Here is a 14398-nt window from a genome sequence, read left to right as displayed (position 1 = left end):
TCTCTCACAACTTTCCACGTAAAGAACCTGCCTCTGACATCCCCTCTATACTTTCTGCCAAACAGCTTAAAACTATGACCCCTCGTTTTAACAATTTCTGCCCTGGAAAAAGTCTCTGGCTATCAACTCTATCTATGCCTCTCATTATCTTGTACACCTCAATTAGGTCCCTTCTCTTCCTTCTTTTTTCCAATGAAAAAAGTCTGAGCTTAGTCAACCTCTCTTCATAAGATAAGCCCATCATTCCAGGCAGCATCCTGGTAAACCTCCTCTGAACCCTCTCCAAAACATCCACATCTTTCCTATAATAAGTGTGACCAGAACTGGACACAGCATTCCAAGTGCGGTCTAACCAAAGTTTTGCAGAGCTGCAACAAAATCTCACTGCTCTTAAACTCAATCCCCCTGTTAATGAAAGCCAAAACATCATATGCTTTCTTAACAACCCTATCCACTTGGGGTGAAAAATGTGTTGCTAGAAAAGCGCAGCAGATCAGGCAGCATCAAAGGAGAAGAACAATCGGCGTTTCGGGCATGACCCCTTCTTCAGGAATGAGGAGGGTGTGCCAAGCAGGTGAAGATAAAAAGGTAAGGAGGGGCGACTTGGGGGACTGGGAGGGTTGGGAACGCGATAGGTGGAAGGAGGGAAACCACCACCAAGGATATATTTCCCTCCCCACCCCTATCAGCGTTCCGGAAAGACCACTCACTCCGCAACTCCCTTGTCAAATCCACACCCCCCACCAACTCAACCTCCACTCCCGGCACCTTCCCCTGCAACCGCAAAAAATGCAAAACTTGCGCCCACACCTCCCCCCTCACTTCCCTCCAAGGCCCCAAGGGATCCTTCCATATCCATCATAAATTCACCTGCACCTCCACACACATCATTTACTGCATCCGCTGCACCCGATGTGGCCTCCTATACATTGGGGAGACAGGCCGCCAACTTGTGGAATGTTTCAGAGATCACCTCTGGGACACCCGCACCAACCAACCTGTGGCTGAACACTAACTCTCCCTCCCACTCCGCCAAGGACATGCAGGTCCTTGGCCTCCTCCATCGCCAGGCCATGGCAACACGACGCCTGGAGGAAGAGCGACTCATTTTCCGCCTAGGAACCCTCCAGCCACAGGGGATGAATGCGGATTTCTCCAGCTTCCTCATTTCCCCTCCCCCCACCTTTTCTCAGTCCCAGCCCTCAGACTCAGCACCGCCTTCTTAACCTGCAATCTTTTTCCCGATCTCTCTGCCCCCACCCCCTCTCCAGCCTATCACGCTCACATTAACCTCCTTCCACCTATCGCATTCCCAACACCCCTCCCAAGTCCATCCTCCCTACCTTTTATCTTAGACTGCTTGGCACACATTCCTCATTCTTGAAGAAGGGCTTATGCCCGAAACGTCGATTCTCCTTCTCCTTTGATGCTGCCTGACCTGCTGCACTTTTCCAGCAACACATTTTTCAGCTCTGATCTCCAGCACCTGCAGTCCTCACTTTCTCCTATCGACTTGGGTGGCAATTTTAAGGGATCTATGTACCTGCATACCAAGATCCCTCTGTTCCTCCACACTGCCAAAAATCCTGTCTTTATCCTGTACTCAACTTTCAAGTTCGACCTTCCAAAATGCATCACTTCGCATTTATCCAAGTTGAACTCCATCTCCCACCTCTCAGCCCATCTCTGCATCCTGTCAATGTCATGCTGCAGCCTACAACAGCCCTCTATACTGTCAACGACACCTCCAACCTTTGTGTCATCTGCAAACTTGCTAACCCATCCTTCAATCTCCTCATCCAAGTCATTAATAAAAATTGCAAACAGTCGAGGTCCAAGAACAGAGCCCTGTGGAAAACCACTCACCACTGACTTCCAGGCAGAATACTTTCCTTCCGCTACCACTCGCTGTCTTCTGTCGACCAGCCAATTCTGTATCCAGACAGTTAAATTTCCCTGTATCCCATTCCTCCTGACCTTCTGAACAAGCCTATCATGGCGAACCTCATCAAATGCCTTGCTGAAGTCCAAAATACACCACATCCACCACTCAACCCTCATCAACTTGTCTAGTAACATCCTCAAAGAACTCAATAAGGTTTGTGAGGCATGACCTGCCCCTCACAAAGCCGTGTTGACTGCATTTAATCAAGCCATGCTCTTCCAGATGGACATAAATCCTATCCCTCAGAATCCTTTCTAACACCTTGCAGACGACAGACGTGAGACTGACTGGTCTGTAATTGCCAGGGATTTCCCTATTTCCTTTCTTGAAGAGAGGAATTACATTTGCCTTCCTCCAGTCCTCAGGTACGACTCCAGTGGAGAGCGAGGATGCAATGATCTTCGCAAGCGGCGAAGCAATCACATTTCTCGCCTCCCAAAGCAGCCGAGGACAAATCTGGTCTGGTCCTGGCCACTTGTCAATTTAATGTTAGTCAAAATTTTCAGCACATCAGCTTCCTCAATCTCTATCCGTTCCAGCACCTGCAAGTGATCATAATTCTACTAATTTTAAAATAGTTATGAAAAGGATAGAACTGATCGAAAAGTTAAAGATTAAACTGGAGTAAGGCCAATTTTGACAGTATTAAGCGGGAACTTTATAAGTTGATTGAGGAGGCTATTTGCAGTTAAAGGGACAGTTGGGACATAGGAGACCTTGAACGAGATAACAAGAGTTTAGAGACACTACGCTTTTATTAATGTGAAAGGGAAGGCTGGTAGGTGTAGGGAATGCTGGGTGTCTCCAGAAATTGAAAAAGGGGGGGAAATATCAGGTATAGACAACTGGGATCAAGTGAATCCCGAGAAGAGAAAAAGGGCAGTCAGAGTATACTCAAGGGGGAGATTGGGAGGGAAAAAAAGAGGAGACATCAGATAGCTTTGGGAAATAGAGTTAAGGAGAATCCAAAGAAATTATATAAATACATAAGGACAAAAAAGTAACTAGGGACAGAAGAGGACCCCTTAAAGATCAATGTGGCTGTTTATGTGTGAAACCACAGAAGATTGAAGAGATACTAAACGTATAATTACAACGGAGAAGGCAATGTCTTGAAGTGTTCATTTTCAAGAAGAGGCGGTACTGTATGTCTTAAAATTCACAAAGCTAGATAAATCCCTGGGATCAGATCAGGTGTGTTTCCCAGAACTTTATGGGAAGCTCGAGAAAAAGCGAATGGGTCACTTGCTGAGATATTTGTATCATCGATAGCTCCATGAGCTCCAGTGTTAATTCAGTTACTACAACAATTCTCACTAGCAATTTCAAATAGAGGTGCTGCTCCTGATGACTGATGCAGTGAGAAGCCCAGAATTTGTGTTACAAAAACCTAGACTATTACCCGATCCTAACATTTCTGTCACTTCACCTGTAGCAATGATTTCTGTGACAGTGTCTCAGCGTTTCAACTGGAAGACAAACATTTTCTTATTTTCAAGGCAAATGTAAAATGCCCCAGATGAAATGCAACTGGTCAAATTATTCTATGTTAAACACAGTCGTTAAAATATGACTAAAGGACAAAGAGTTTAAAATAACATAACTCTATTGGAAAACTTAACACAGAATAACACACACAGTAACTATTACTAATTAACTGTTCCAATACAGTAACATTCCATAAACACTCCCCTTCAGAAAGGAAAATTGACACTCAGATTCACATGCAGTTCTCCAATTCAGGAGAAAAAAAAACATCAAGTAAAAGTCAGAGAGAATAGCAATCAAGAAGCATTCACTGAAGCTTCCAACTCGGTTGAGACCTCAATAGCTTCTGTTTAAAGCTAAAACTAAAAACAAAAAACAATCTAGAAAGCCTGGTTTGAGAGAGCTGGTCATACCCAGGCTGTTTCCATTGTTTCCAACTTAAAACCAGAGGCCTCATAAGCTGATTACTTTCTTAGACAGTTCAACACTCTGCCTTACAACCTACCTTCAAAAACAAACCAGGACAAAATAACCTTTTAAAAGCCACATCTTCGCCATAGTTACATAAAGTATGAATAAACACTGTTCATAAAAGCTTGTTGTGAACACTATAAAATTCACCCTGTATAAAAATCACACACAACTTCTAGACAGCTGGGATGCAATCCCATCTCAATATTTAGATCTAATATTACATTAGGGTATGATGAAATTCTTCAAAATGTTCAGTTTCAGTCAATACTACTTTTATAGTGCTATACCAAGATTATTACTTGACAGCAAAACAAAATCATTGTAGGTCACCTTGGCAAATGGGGGAATATATCCTTTACTGTTGTTAGGTTTTGGCACAGATGTTCTAAACTTCAACCAGAGAAGATAAAGACACGACTGTCAACACTCTGCATTAAGCATGCAACGAAAAAAAGCAAGTTGCCAGCAGCTAAGGAAATCCACAAATGTTTTCCAAAAATGTAATCACTACTGAAAATGCAACATCCTGTAACTAGGATAGGAGAAATTTCTGAAATCCTCAGACTTGGGTTAAGTGATGTGACCAATTCTAATCCTGACACCGCAAGTATCTAAATTGATAACTTCTGAATAGGAGCTATATTCAAGTCAAAATATTAACTGTTCCTCTGACCACAGTCACAGCCAAACCTGATGAGTGTTTCTTGCACTTTGATTTCATTCTTATATTAATTGCTGTGGTCCAACTTCACAAAGAAACAAAGTAGTTTAGCATGCTACTGTTCCAAGCATGTCATGGTACAATCAGACTGCAAGACATTTGCTGGATTATTTTAAATAAAATATGCATACAATTTGGTCAAAATGGGCTTGTTATGCAGTGAAGTAGTATCCCTACTTATAAGCCAGAAGGTCTGGGTTCACGTTCCACCTGCCCAGGGGCGCATCATAACATAGAAACTAGAAGCAGGGCTAGGTCATCCGGTCCTTCGAGCCTGCTCCACTATTCAAGCTGATTATGGCTCTTCCTCTAACTCAGTGCTACATTTTCACTTTTGCTCCATACCCCTTAAAATAACTACAATCAGGTCAATATCTGACATTACATGGAAAGGTTATACGTTTAGCAGCAAATAGGAATGCCACTTCTCCACTAGCTCAGTGGATACATTCATCATGTGATGTGCTACCAACCCAAACAGACCAGAAGGCACAGGTTTGATTCTTGACCTGGACGGTGTTACGCCATATCATTTGGGGAAACTACAGATCGGTTTCAATGTTCATGTGCTTGAAGATTGAGAAGTTAAAAGATCCTGCCACTCAATTACCTCTGTTCTAAATTTTTATATATATATATTTGGACTAATTACATATAGTAAAAGAAGTTAGCCCCACTTGGTCTCCAAGTTCCTGCATCGAGAAGGATTGAATTTATTGGCAGCTACTGGCTGCCCAAGGATCTATACTAAGTAAAGAATCAAAGCCTTTGGAAAACAGAAGGAAACAAAAAGCAAAATGATTACTTGATAAGATATTCTGCATATGTACCAGCTTTAAACAATGAACAACTAAGACAAAAGAAAAATACCTGGATGCAGAAAAGCTGCAGTAAAAGCAAAACCTGCTGGAAATATTTAACAGGTCTGGCAGCTTTTGTGGAAACAATTAGCTTTCATTGTATGATTTATGATAAAGATTTTCCACAGATTGCATTACTAACCTGCATTCTTTGCAGCACAGGAGAATGCACTTCTGTTGGAGCAATCACTTTCTCAGCTTCTTTCACTGCAACAGTATCTACACAAAACATTAATATGTAAAGTCCAGCACCAAAGTAAAGAGCATTAACCACTGTTCAGTGAATGCTAATAAAAATACTTCATGCACCAATGTCCAGAATTTCCACTGAAACAGTTTCATATTTGCAGTTCGTTACACAGCATCGGCCCAGAGTGAAAAGATGGAATTCAAAGTATCACCTGAAAAAGGGAGTTAAATGAAAAATGCAACAAACTTTAAATAGAAAGGAAGGTCATTCCTTTCACCAGAATGTCAGATTTCTTCCTTATGTTTTACATTTTTGAATTTTTTTTAACGTAATGTCAGATATTGACCTGACAGTAGTTATTTATTTTAAGGGATACAGAGTGAAAGTGGAAATATAGAACTGAGATAGTAGATCAACCATGGTCACCTAAAATAGCAGAATTTTGGAATTAATTAAGTTTGTATGGAATGACAAGAAAACACGTTGTAAACAAAGGAATCTTTGAATTGAAATAGAACACGAGTATCAAATTTACTAAGCAAATTTGTACAGTCAACTGTCATCCAGAATGAAAATGGCTTGGTAAACTGACTTGAAATAAAGTTATGTGAATAACCAATATCTTATTACTGACCTGGAAGTGAAATCTAGGTCAAGATAAATCAGACAAAGCCACATTCCCTGATGAGGAGGAAGTTGAACACAGACATATGTACATGCACACAGAAGAAAGTGTTCCAAAACAGGCTTACCATCTTCTGGAGGTGCAGGAAAGGGATCAGTCCTCCGAGGTGGAGTCCGGGCTGTCGCAAAACAAAATCAATGAATCAACAAAATTTCAGGTTATGTTTTCAAATTGACCCACATATTAAAGGAAAATTTTTTTTCTTACTTTTAAACTTAACATTGCTGATCTTCTACACACATCTTAATACAATTACATGCCCCTAAAACAAGCATTCCGACACAACATTAGATCAATGAGTAGCCCATCACTCTGGATAAACAGCAGTACGTTGGCACGTATCTGGTTAGAATACACAAACAGATCAATAATACAAATAAAAACCAAAAGAATTGCAGATGCTGTAAATCAGGAACAAAAATTGCTAGTAAAGCTCAGCAGGTCTGGCAACATCTGTGGCAAGAAATCAGTTTTCTTTTCAGGTCGAGCGACCCTTCCTCAGAACACAATGTGTCAGAAAGGACAGAGACTACCATGGAGTCATACAGTACAGAAACAGACCCTGCAGTCCAACTCATCCATGTTGATCACATTTCCCAAATCTAAACTAGTCCAGCTTGCCTGCATTTGGTCTGCAATCCTCTAAACTTTTCCTATTTATGTACCTGTCCAAATGCCTTTTAAAAGTAGTAACTGTACCTGCATTAACCACTTCCTCTGGAAGTTCATTCCACATACAAACCACTTGTGGTGTAAAAAGGTGCCCCAAGCTCAGTCTTACATCTTTCTTCTCTCACCTTAAAAATATGCCCACTAGTTTTGAATTCCGCTACCCTTGGGGAAAAGAGACAAAAAACTGCAGACGTTGGAATCCGAGGTAGACAGGCAGGAGACTGGAAGAACACAGCAAGCCAGGCAGCATCAGAAGGTGGGGAAAAGACCTTTGATATTCACCTCATCTTTGCCCCTCGTGATTTTATAAACCTCCAGAAAGTCACTCCTCAACATCTTACACTCCAGATTCATGGTTAAGTGAGATACTTCATAAATAAGGCTGCTTGATATTTTTGTTGTAATAAACATTAAACCTTATTTCAATGCCCCTATGGATCGAAGAAAAATCGGTGATCTTTAAAAGTCAAACAGAAGTTGTAAAGTAATACAAATTGGTACCACCAAAAAAGTGGAAAATAGATTAAGATGCCGCAAGCAGATTTTAAGTAAAAGATTTAAAATATTGGACTTTTAGATATCGGCGCTTATGACATATAAATAAGACAATAGAATAGATGAATGAAAACGATTGAAGAGATAGTGCAGGACAGTAGGCTTTAGATTTCTTGGAGAAAGTGAGGACTGCAGATGCTGGAGATCAGAGCTGAAAAATGTGTTGCTGGAAAAGTGCAGCAGATCAGGCAGCATCCAAGGAGCAGGAGAATCAACGTTTCGGGCATTAGCCCTTCTTCAGGAATGAGGGGTGTGCCAAGCAGGCTAAGATAAAAGGTAGGGAGGAGGGACCGTGGGGGAGGGGCATTGGGAATGCGACAGATGGAAGGAGGTTAAGGTGAGGGTGATAGGCCAGCGAGGGGTTGGCAGCGGAGAGGTCGGGAAGAAGATTGCAGGTCAAGAAGGCGGTGCTGAGTCCAAGGGTTGGGACTGAGAAAAGGTGGGGGGAGGGGAAATGAGGAAGGTGGAGAAATCTGCATTCATCCCTTGTGGTTGGAGGGTTCCTAAGCGGAAGATGAGGCACTCTTCCTCCAGGCGTCGTGTTGCCATGGTCTGGCGATGGAGGAGGCCAAGGACCTGCATCTCCTTGGTGGAGTGGGAGGGGGAGTTAAAGTGTTCAGCCACTGGGCGGTTGGCTTGGTTGGTGCAGGTATCCCAGAGGTGTTCTCTGAAACATTCCGCAAGTAGACGGCCTGTCTCCAAAATGTATAGGAGGCCACATCGGGTGCAGCGGATGCAGTAACTGATGTGTGTGGAGGTGCAGGTGAATTTGTGATGGATATGGAAGGATCCCTTGGGGCCTTGGAGGGAAGTGAGGGGAGAGGCGTGGGCATAAGTTTTACATTTTTTGCGGTTGCAGGGGAAGGTGCCGGGAGTGGAGGTTGGGTTGGTGGGGGGTGTGGACCTGACGAGGGAGTCGCGGAGTGAGTGGTTTTTCCGGAACGCTGATAGGGGAGGGGAGGGAAATATATCCTTGGTGGTGGGGTCTGTTTGGAGGTGGCAGAAATGACGAAGGATGATGCAATGTATCTGGAGGTTGGTGGGGTGGTAGGTGAGGACCAGTGGGGTTCTGCCCTCGTGGTGATTGGAGGGGCGGGGTTCAAGGGCAGAGGAGCGGGAAGTGGAGGAGATGCGGTGGATAGCATCGTCAAACACGTCTGAGGGGAAATTGCAGTCTTTGAAGAAGGAGGCCATCTGAGTTGTTCGGTAGTGGAATTGGTCCTCCTGGGAGCAGATGCGGCGGAGGCGAAGGAATTGGGAATATGGGATGGCATTTTTACAGGGGGCAGGGTGGGAGGAGGTGTAATCTAGGTAGCTGTGGGTTTATAATAAACGCCCGTGTTGAGTCGGTCTTCCGAGATAGAAATAGAGGGGTCTAGGAAGGGGAGGGAGGAGTCTGAGACGGTCCAGGTAAATTTGAGGTCCAGGTGGAAGGTGTTTCTTGGGCATTGCGACAGTTTCTGAGGAAGTTAGGATCAATATAGACCAAATACAACACCTTTTCAGGCAGGTTTGCTCAAGCTATCAGGAATAATTTAAACTAAAGTGACAGAGGCTTGGGCAGAAGAGCCCTGATTCAGAGGGAGAAAAGCAAAACTGGAAGTGTAAGGCAGATTATCCAGAGTATTTTGAAAAGTAGAGCACACGCTGGAAAATAGAATAAAAGAGTTTGTTTGATTTTAATGATAAATACCTAAATGCATCAGTATAGTGAATAAGACAGATAAGCAGATGACACAGACCAATATGCAAAAGTTCCAGAGTAGCATTTAACGTGCATTGTTACATGGATTATACATGAAGTAGAGAGATTAAAAAGTAGCAGGGGTGACAATGTTGACTAAAGCAACAATTAAAGTGTTGAAGTGGATGACATGGCAGAAAGATTATCAAATTATACTGTATTGGCTGAAGGAAGGAACAAAGATGCAACACTTCTGAATGTATATAACAAATCTCTAAACAAAGGGAAATGGAACAGTAAATTTGTAGGCACATTTCTGACAAAAGCCAAAATAGGGAGTAGCAGCAAGGGATTTCAATTACCTAAATATTAACTGAGATAGCCATTTTAGGGTGGCACGGTGGCTCAGTGGTTAGCACTGCTGCCTCACAGCTCCGGTTTCCTCCCGCATTCCAAAAAGATGAGCAGGTTAAGTGAATTGGCCATGCTAAATTGCCCATAGTGTTAGGTGCATTAGTCAGGGATAAATGTAAGGAAGTGAGTCGGGTGTGTTAATCTTCAGAGTGTCGGTGTGGACTTATTGGGCCAAAGGGGTGGTTTCCACACTGTAGGGAATCTAATCTAATCTAAAATAGAAAAGGATACAGAATTCATGCAAAGCATTCATAAGGACTTTCAGCAAATCAAAGAAGTCAGGTTGGTGAGAAGAGATCTGGATTTAGCTTTAAAGATTGGAGCTAGGAACATGAAAAAAGTATGAAGTGGGAAAACACTGTGGTAGCGCAGAGTTAAATTTACCATATTTTTGAAAGAAGACAAAATTGGAATAAAGATTTTCAATTGGGCAAGGGCCAATTCAAATAGACTTAGAAGTGATTTAGCAAACCTGAACTGGAAACAACTTAATGAAGGTAAATCTGTATTAAATCAATGAGAGACATAAAAGAAGGGTATTTAAAATGTTTCAGGATAAACATGTTCTCACAAAGAAAACGAATGGAATAACCAAACCTAGAGCTGGTTAACAAGATTAAGTGCAAGATAAGGCAAAAAGGGGCAGCTTACATCAGACAAGAGCTAATACTCCAGATAGCCTAGGAAAAAACAAAATGTTAGTGAAAGAGGGGTTAGTGAAAGAGAGATTGACAAAAAAAACAAAGAGGGCATTAAAAATACAGGCAAATAAAAATCAATGAAATCCAAAAGATGTTTTATAAGTACACAGTGAGCAAAAAGATAACCTGTGAGTGAAGATGGAGGATGTCGATTAAATATTTCATAAAATCTTTACAGCTGTCCTTACAAAAGTGGGATAAGACAGTGATGTCACAGTTACAGAGAAACAGTGCAAAATATTGGATGGGATGAATATTGTTAGAGAGGAAGCAATAAAGGGTTTGATGTCTTTGAAAATAGATAAATTGCCAGTTCCATGTTAAGTAGATTAAATGAACAAAGAATTGCAGATGCTGGAAATCTGAAACAAAAACAAAAATTGCTGGAGAAAGTCAACAGATGAGTCACAGTTAGAGTAATAGAGTCATACAGAAGATAAATAGACCCTTTGGCCCATCATATCTATGCTGGCCAACAGACAGCAAAATAATCCTATTTACCTGTACTTAGTTCACAGCCTACCATACCTGACATTTTAAGTACTCGTCCAAATGCTTCTTAAATGTTAAGTGAGTAGCTGCATCCACCACCCTCTTAGACAGCATGCTCCATTTGTCTATCAACCTCTTAGTAAAACAAAAACTTTCCTCAGATCTTCTCTAAACTTCTTGTTCCTCATCTTAAACTTATGCACTCTGGTCTTAGACATGTCTGCTATGGGGAAGAGATTCTCACGATCCACTCGGTCTATGTCACTCAATTTTGTACATCTCCAATCAGAGCACCTCCTGCCACCCAACCATTACAAAGTCTTCCGCTCCAAGGAAAACAAATGAAACCTATCCAACTCTCCTTGCAACACACTTTCACCTAAGGCAACATTCTGTATCTTCTCTGCACTTTCTCCAGTGCAATCACGTCCTTCTGGTCCCTATTCCAACCAGAATTGCACAGCATTCCACCTGTTCCTAACCAATGTTTAATAGACTTGTAACCAGGCTTCCTTGCTCTGCGATCTATTACCCAGCTAATGAAGGAAAACATCCCTTATGCCTTCTTCACCAACCTATCCATCTGTGCTGACACCTTAGGATCTAAGGATTTGTACAGCAAAGTCCCTTTGATCCTCAGTACTCCCTAGGGACTGTACATTCATTGTGAAGATCTCCCAAAATGCATTACCTTGCACCTATCAGGATTAAATGCCATCTGCCACTGCTCTGCCTAATTTACCAACTAATCAATATTGGACCATAGCCTGAGACCATCACTCTTACTAACACCATCACCACCAATTTTTATGTCATCTGCAAACTTACTAATTGTACTTTCTACATTCACATCCAAGTTGTTAATGTACATAACAAACAGCAAGGGTCCCAGCACTGATCCCTGTGGTACATTGTTGATCATGGGCTTCCAATTACTGCCATCATCTCCTTTTGACTCCTATCCACAAGCCAATTTTGGATTCAGTTTGGTAATCTGTCTTGGATCCCATGGGGTCTTACTTTTTGGACTAGCTTTCCACATGGGACTTTGTCAAAGGTCCATACAAACCACATCAACAGCATTACCCTCATCAATATATTTAGTTACCTTGCTAAAGAAAAAACTGGCAGCACCTGTGGACAGAAAGCAGAGTTAACATTTCAGGTCCAGTGATCCTTCTGGGAAATTTCTTCAGTTGCTCATTGATGCTGCCAGACTTGCTGAATTTCTCCAGCAATTTCTGTTTTTGTTCCAAATTAAGTAGATCCCAGATATTTAAAAGAAAAGAAAGAAATTGTAGTGGATCGAGTCATCATAGTTTGATTCCCCCGACTACAGGCGTGATGCCAATAAATTGAAGATTGCACTGTGATTTAAAATGGAAAGAGATAATTCCAGCACAAGGTCAGTTAGTTTAACTCTGGCACCGATGAGTTGGATCAAAAGGACTGTTTCAGTGCTGTAAAACACTAATTATAGGAAACAATTCTGAAAGACAATGACAAATTATTTAAAAGTAAAACAGAGTAATACAGGCAGTTGGAATTTGTTAAAGTATGCTCATGTCTGACCAACCTGTTTATATTTTTGTTTGAAGTGACATGCAGCACTGACAATGATAACGTCGTAGATATAACCTACATGAATTTTAACAAGGTTCTTGACAAGGTCTCACTTGACAAACAAGTTAAAGACCTTGGAGTCCAAGGTAGTGCTAAATTGGATCCAAAATTAGCTTACTAACAGGAAGCAATGGGTACTTGGCTGACACTTGCTTTAAGACAAGAAACTGGTACCCAGTGGGATTCCTCAGGGTTCATTACTCAGTTCCTTGCAGTTCGTAGTTTACATTCATGATTCAGACTCAGCTGTAGTAGTTTACAGATGATACAAAAATTGATTGTTTGGTTGATAGTGAGGAGGAAAGCTTTTGACTGAAAGAAGGTATAGAATGCTCTGATAGTTGAAGATGAAGGTTTAAAAAACATGTGGAATTCAATTCAGAGAAGTGAGGGGTAAGCATTTTGGAAGTGTAACAATAAATGGAAAGATTCTGAGCAGTATGAAAAAACAAGAAAGAACCTTGAAGTGCATTGCCAAGATTCTGAAAGGTAGCATGACAGATAGTGTGATTAAGCATGTGTATGTCTTGTTTTTTTTTAAAAAGCCAAGGCACTGAATACGTGAGGAGCTTGAGCAAGAATTGTTTACAACACCAGTTAGACCTCAATTTGCACATATTAAATTCAGTTCTTGTAACCATATTATAGTAAGATCACATCTTTTCCATAAAGTACACAGATTTCCAAAGAGTGTCTTATATATGGAAGAAAAACTGGATGGCTAAGGTTGTTTTCCTTGGAATAAGAAAAGAATAGGATTCAACCTAAGTGGTAAAGAATTAAAGGGAAAAGGAGGAAACTTTTTTTTTTACGAACAGGATGGCAAGAACCTCAATTTCACTGCCTGAATAGGCGATAAAAGAATAAACTCTCAACACATTTTAAAAAATACTTCATGTCCAATTGACGAGGAATGACATACAAAATGACATACCTATGCAGGAAAATCGGGCTAGACTGGGTAGCTCTTTGTCAACCAGCATGCATGCAATGTGCCAATGGTTTTCTTTGTCAGAGACCTTCCATGATTTCAATGAAAATATCACCATTTTTACCTGGTAAGGTGAGTAACACGACAGGTGATCTTGACAGAAAATGTTTCCACAACAAATGGTCTCCAGATATGTCAGCTTCTCAGAAACTAGGCAGATTCCATAAATCCTCAATATGGTTATTCACTGGAACAGTTTAAATAAATGTATAATATTCAGAAACAGAAAATGATTTCATACTGACCAATGGCATTTTGTGGTTGAAAGATCTCCTTGTATTCCTCTGGATTTCGAATTTCTGCTGTTGATTCTTTGTCATCCTTCTCCTCTTCCCCACTTGGAATGCGTCCTTCACTCTCTGGCTCCTCCTTCACTTTACTATAGAGACAAAATAGTTTCCACTTGTTGATAAGAGGTTGGGGGGATGGGGAGGTGTGTGTGTGCGCGCGCACAGAGGATAGGTAAAACTATATCAGCTGAAGAAAGCTCTTAAAATAACCAGAGGATTTTATCCAAAAGTATTTGGCCCATTATCCATGAGAACTGACACTAAGTAGCCTAGGAAGTCAAATGGGTCTTTTGATCCTGTGATTTAATATGATCAAACAGACTCAATTTAATATGATCAAAATCTCCCAGTGTTTAAAGTAGGACTTCAGTTGAGTACACAATGTTGGCATATTACCTTCCTCATACAATTAGACCATAGACAAAGAAAAAAAAATCAAAGAGTAGACACAAGGCAACAGAGAACAGTATTAATATGGAAAATAATAAATAGACTGAACAGAAAAGACAGTACAAATCTAAGAGTAAATCAACAGAGGAGGGTAGAGGTTAAAAATTAACAGAAGGACAAAAATAAATGTTCACTATTTGAGTGCATGCAGCATTCAAAAAAA

At 41.1% G+C, this 14398-nt stretch overlaps 1 protein-coding gene across 1 annotated transcript in view; it reads right to left on the bottom strand.

The window, feature by feature from the left end:
* katnb1 (katanin p80 (WD repeat containing) subunit B 1) overlaps nucleotides 1-14398 on the bottom strand; it is a 79507-nt gene that overhangs the window by 27436 nt on the left and 37673 nt on the right. The window contains exons 11-13 of the mRNA XM_072547714.1: nucleotides 13741-13874; nucleotides 6431-6481; nucleotides 5631-5707 (exon numbers count right to left, since the gene is read on the bottom strand). Coding sequence (XP_072403815.1) covers nucleotides 5631-5707; nucleotides 6431-6481; nucleotides 13741-13874 — 262 coding nt within the window. The remainder of the gene's footprint in view (nucleotides 1-5630; nucleotides 5708-6430; nucleotides 6482-13740; nucleotides 13875-14398) is intronic.

The sequence above is a fragment of the Chiloscyllium punctatum genome, chromosome 26 (assembly GCF_047496795.1).
Source record: "Chiloscyllium punctatum isolate Juve2018m chromosome 26, sChiPun1.3, whole genome shotgun sequence".
Classification (NCBI taxonomy): Eukaryota; Metazoa; Chordata; class Chondrichthyes; order Orectolobiformes; family Hemiscylliidae; genus Chiloscyllium; species Chiloscyllium punctatum.
Note: the sequence above shows the minus strand (reverse complement) of the source record. Positions and strands in the feature narration are given on the sequence as shown.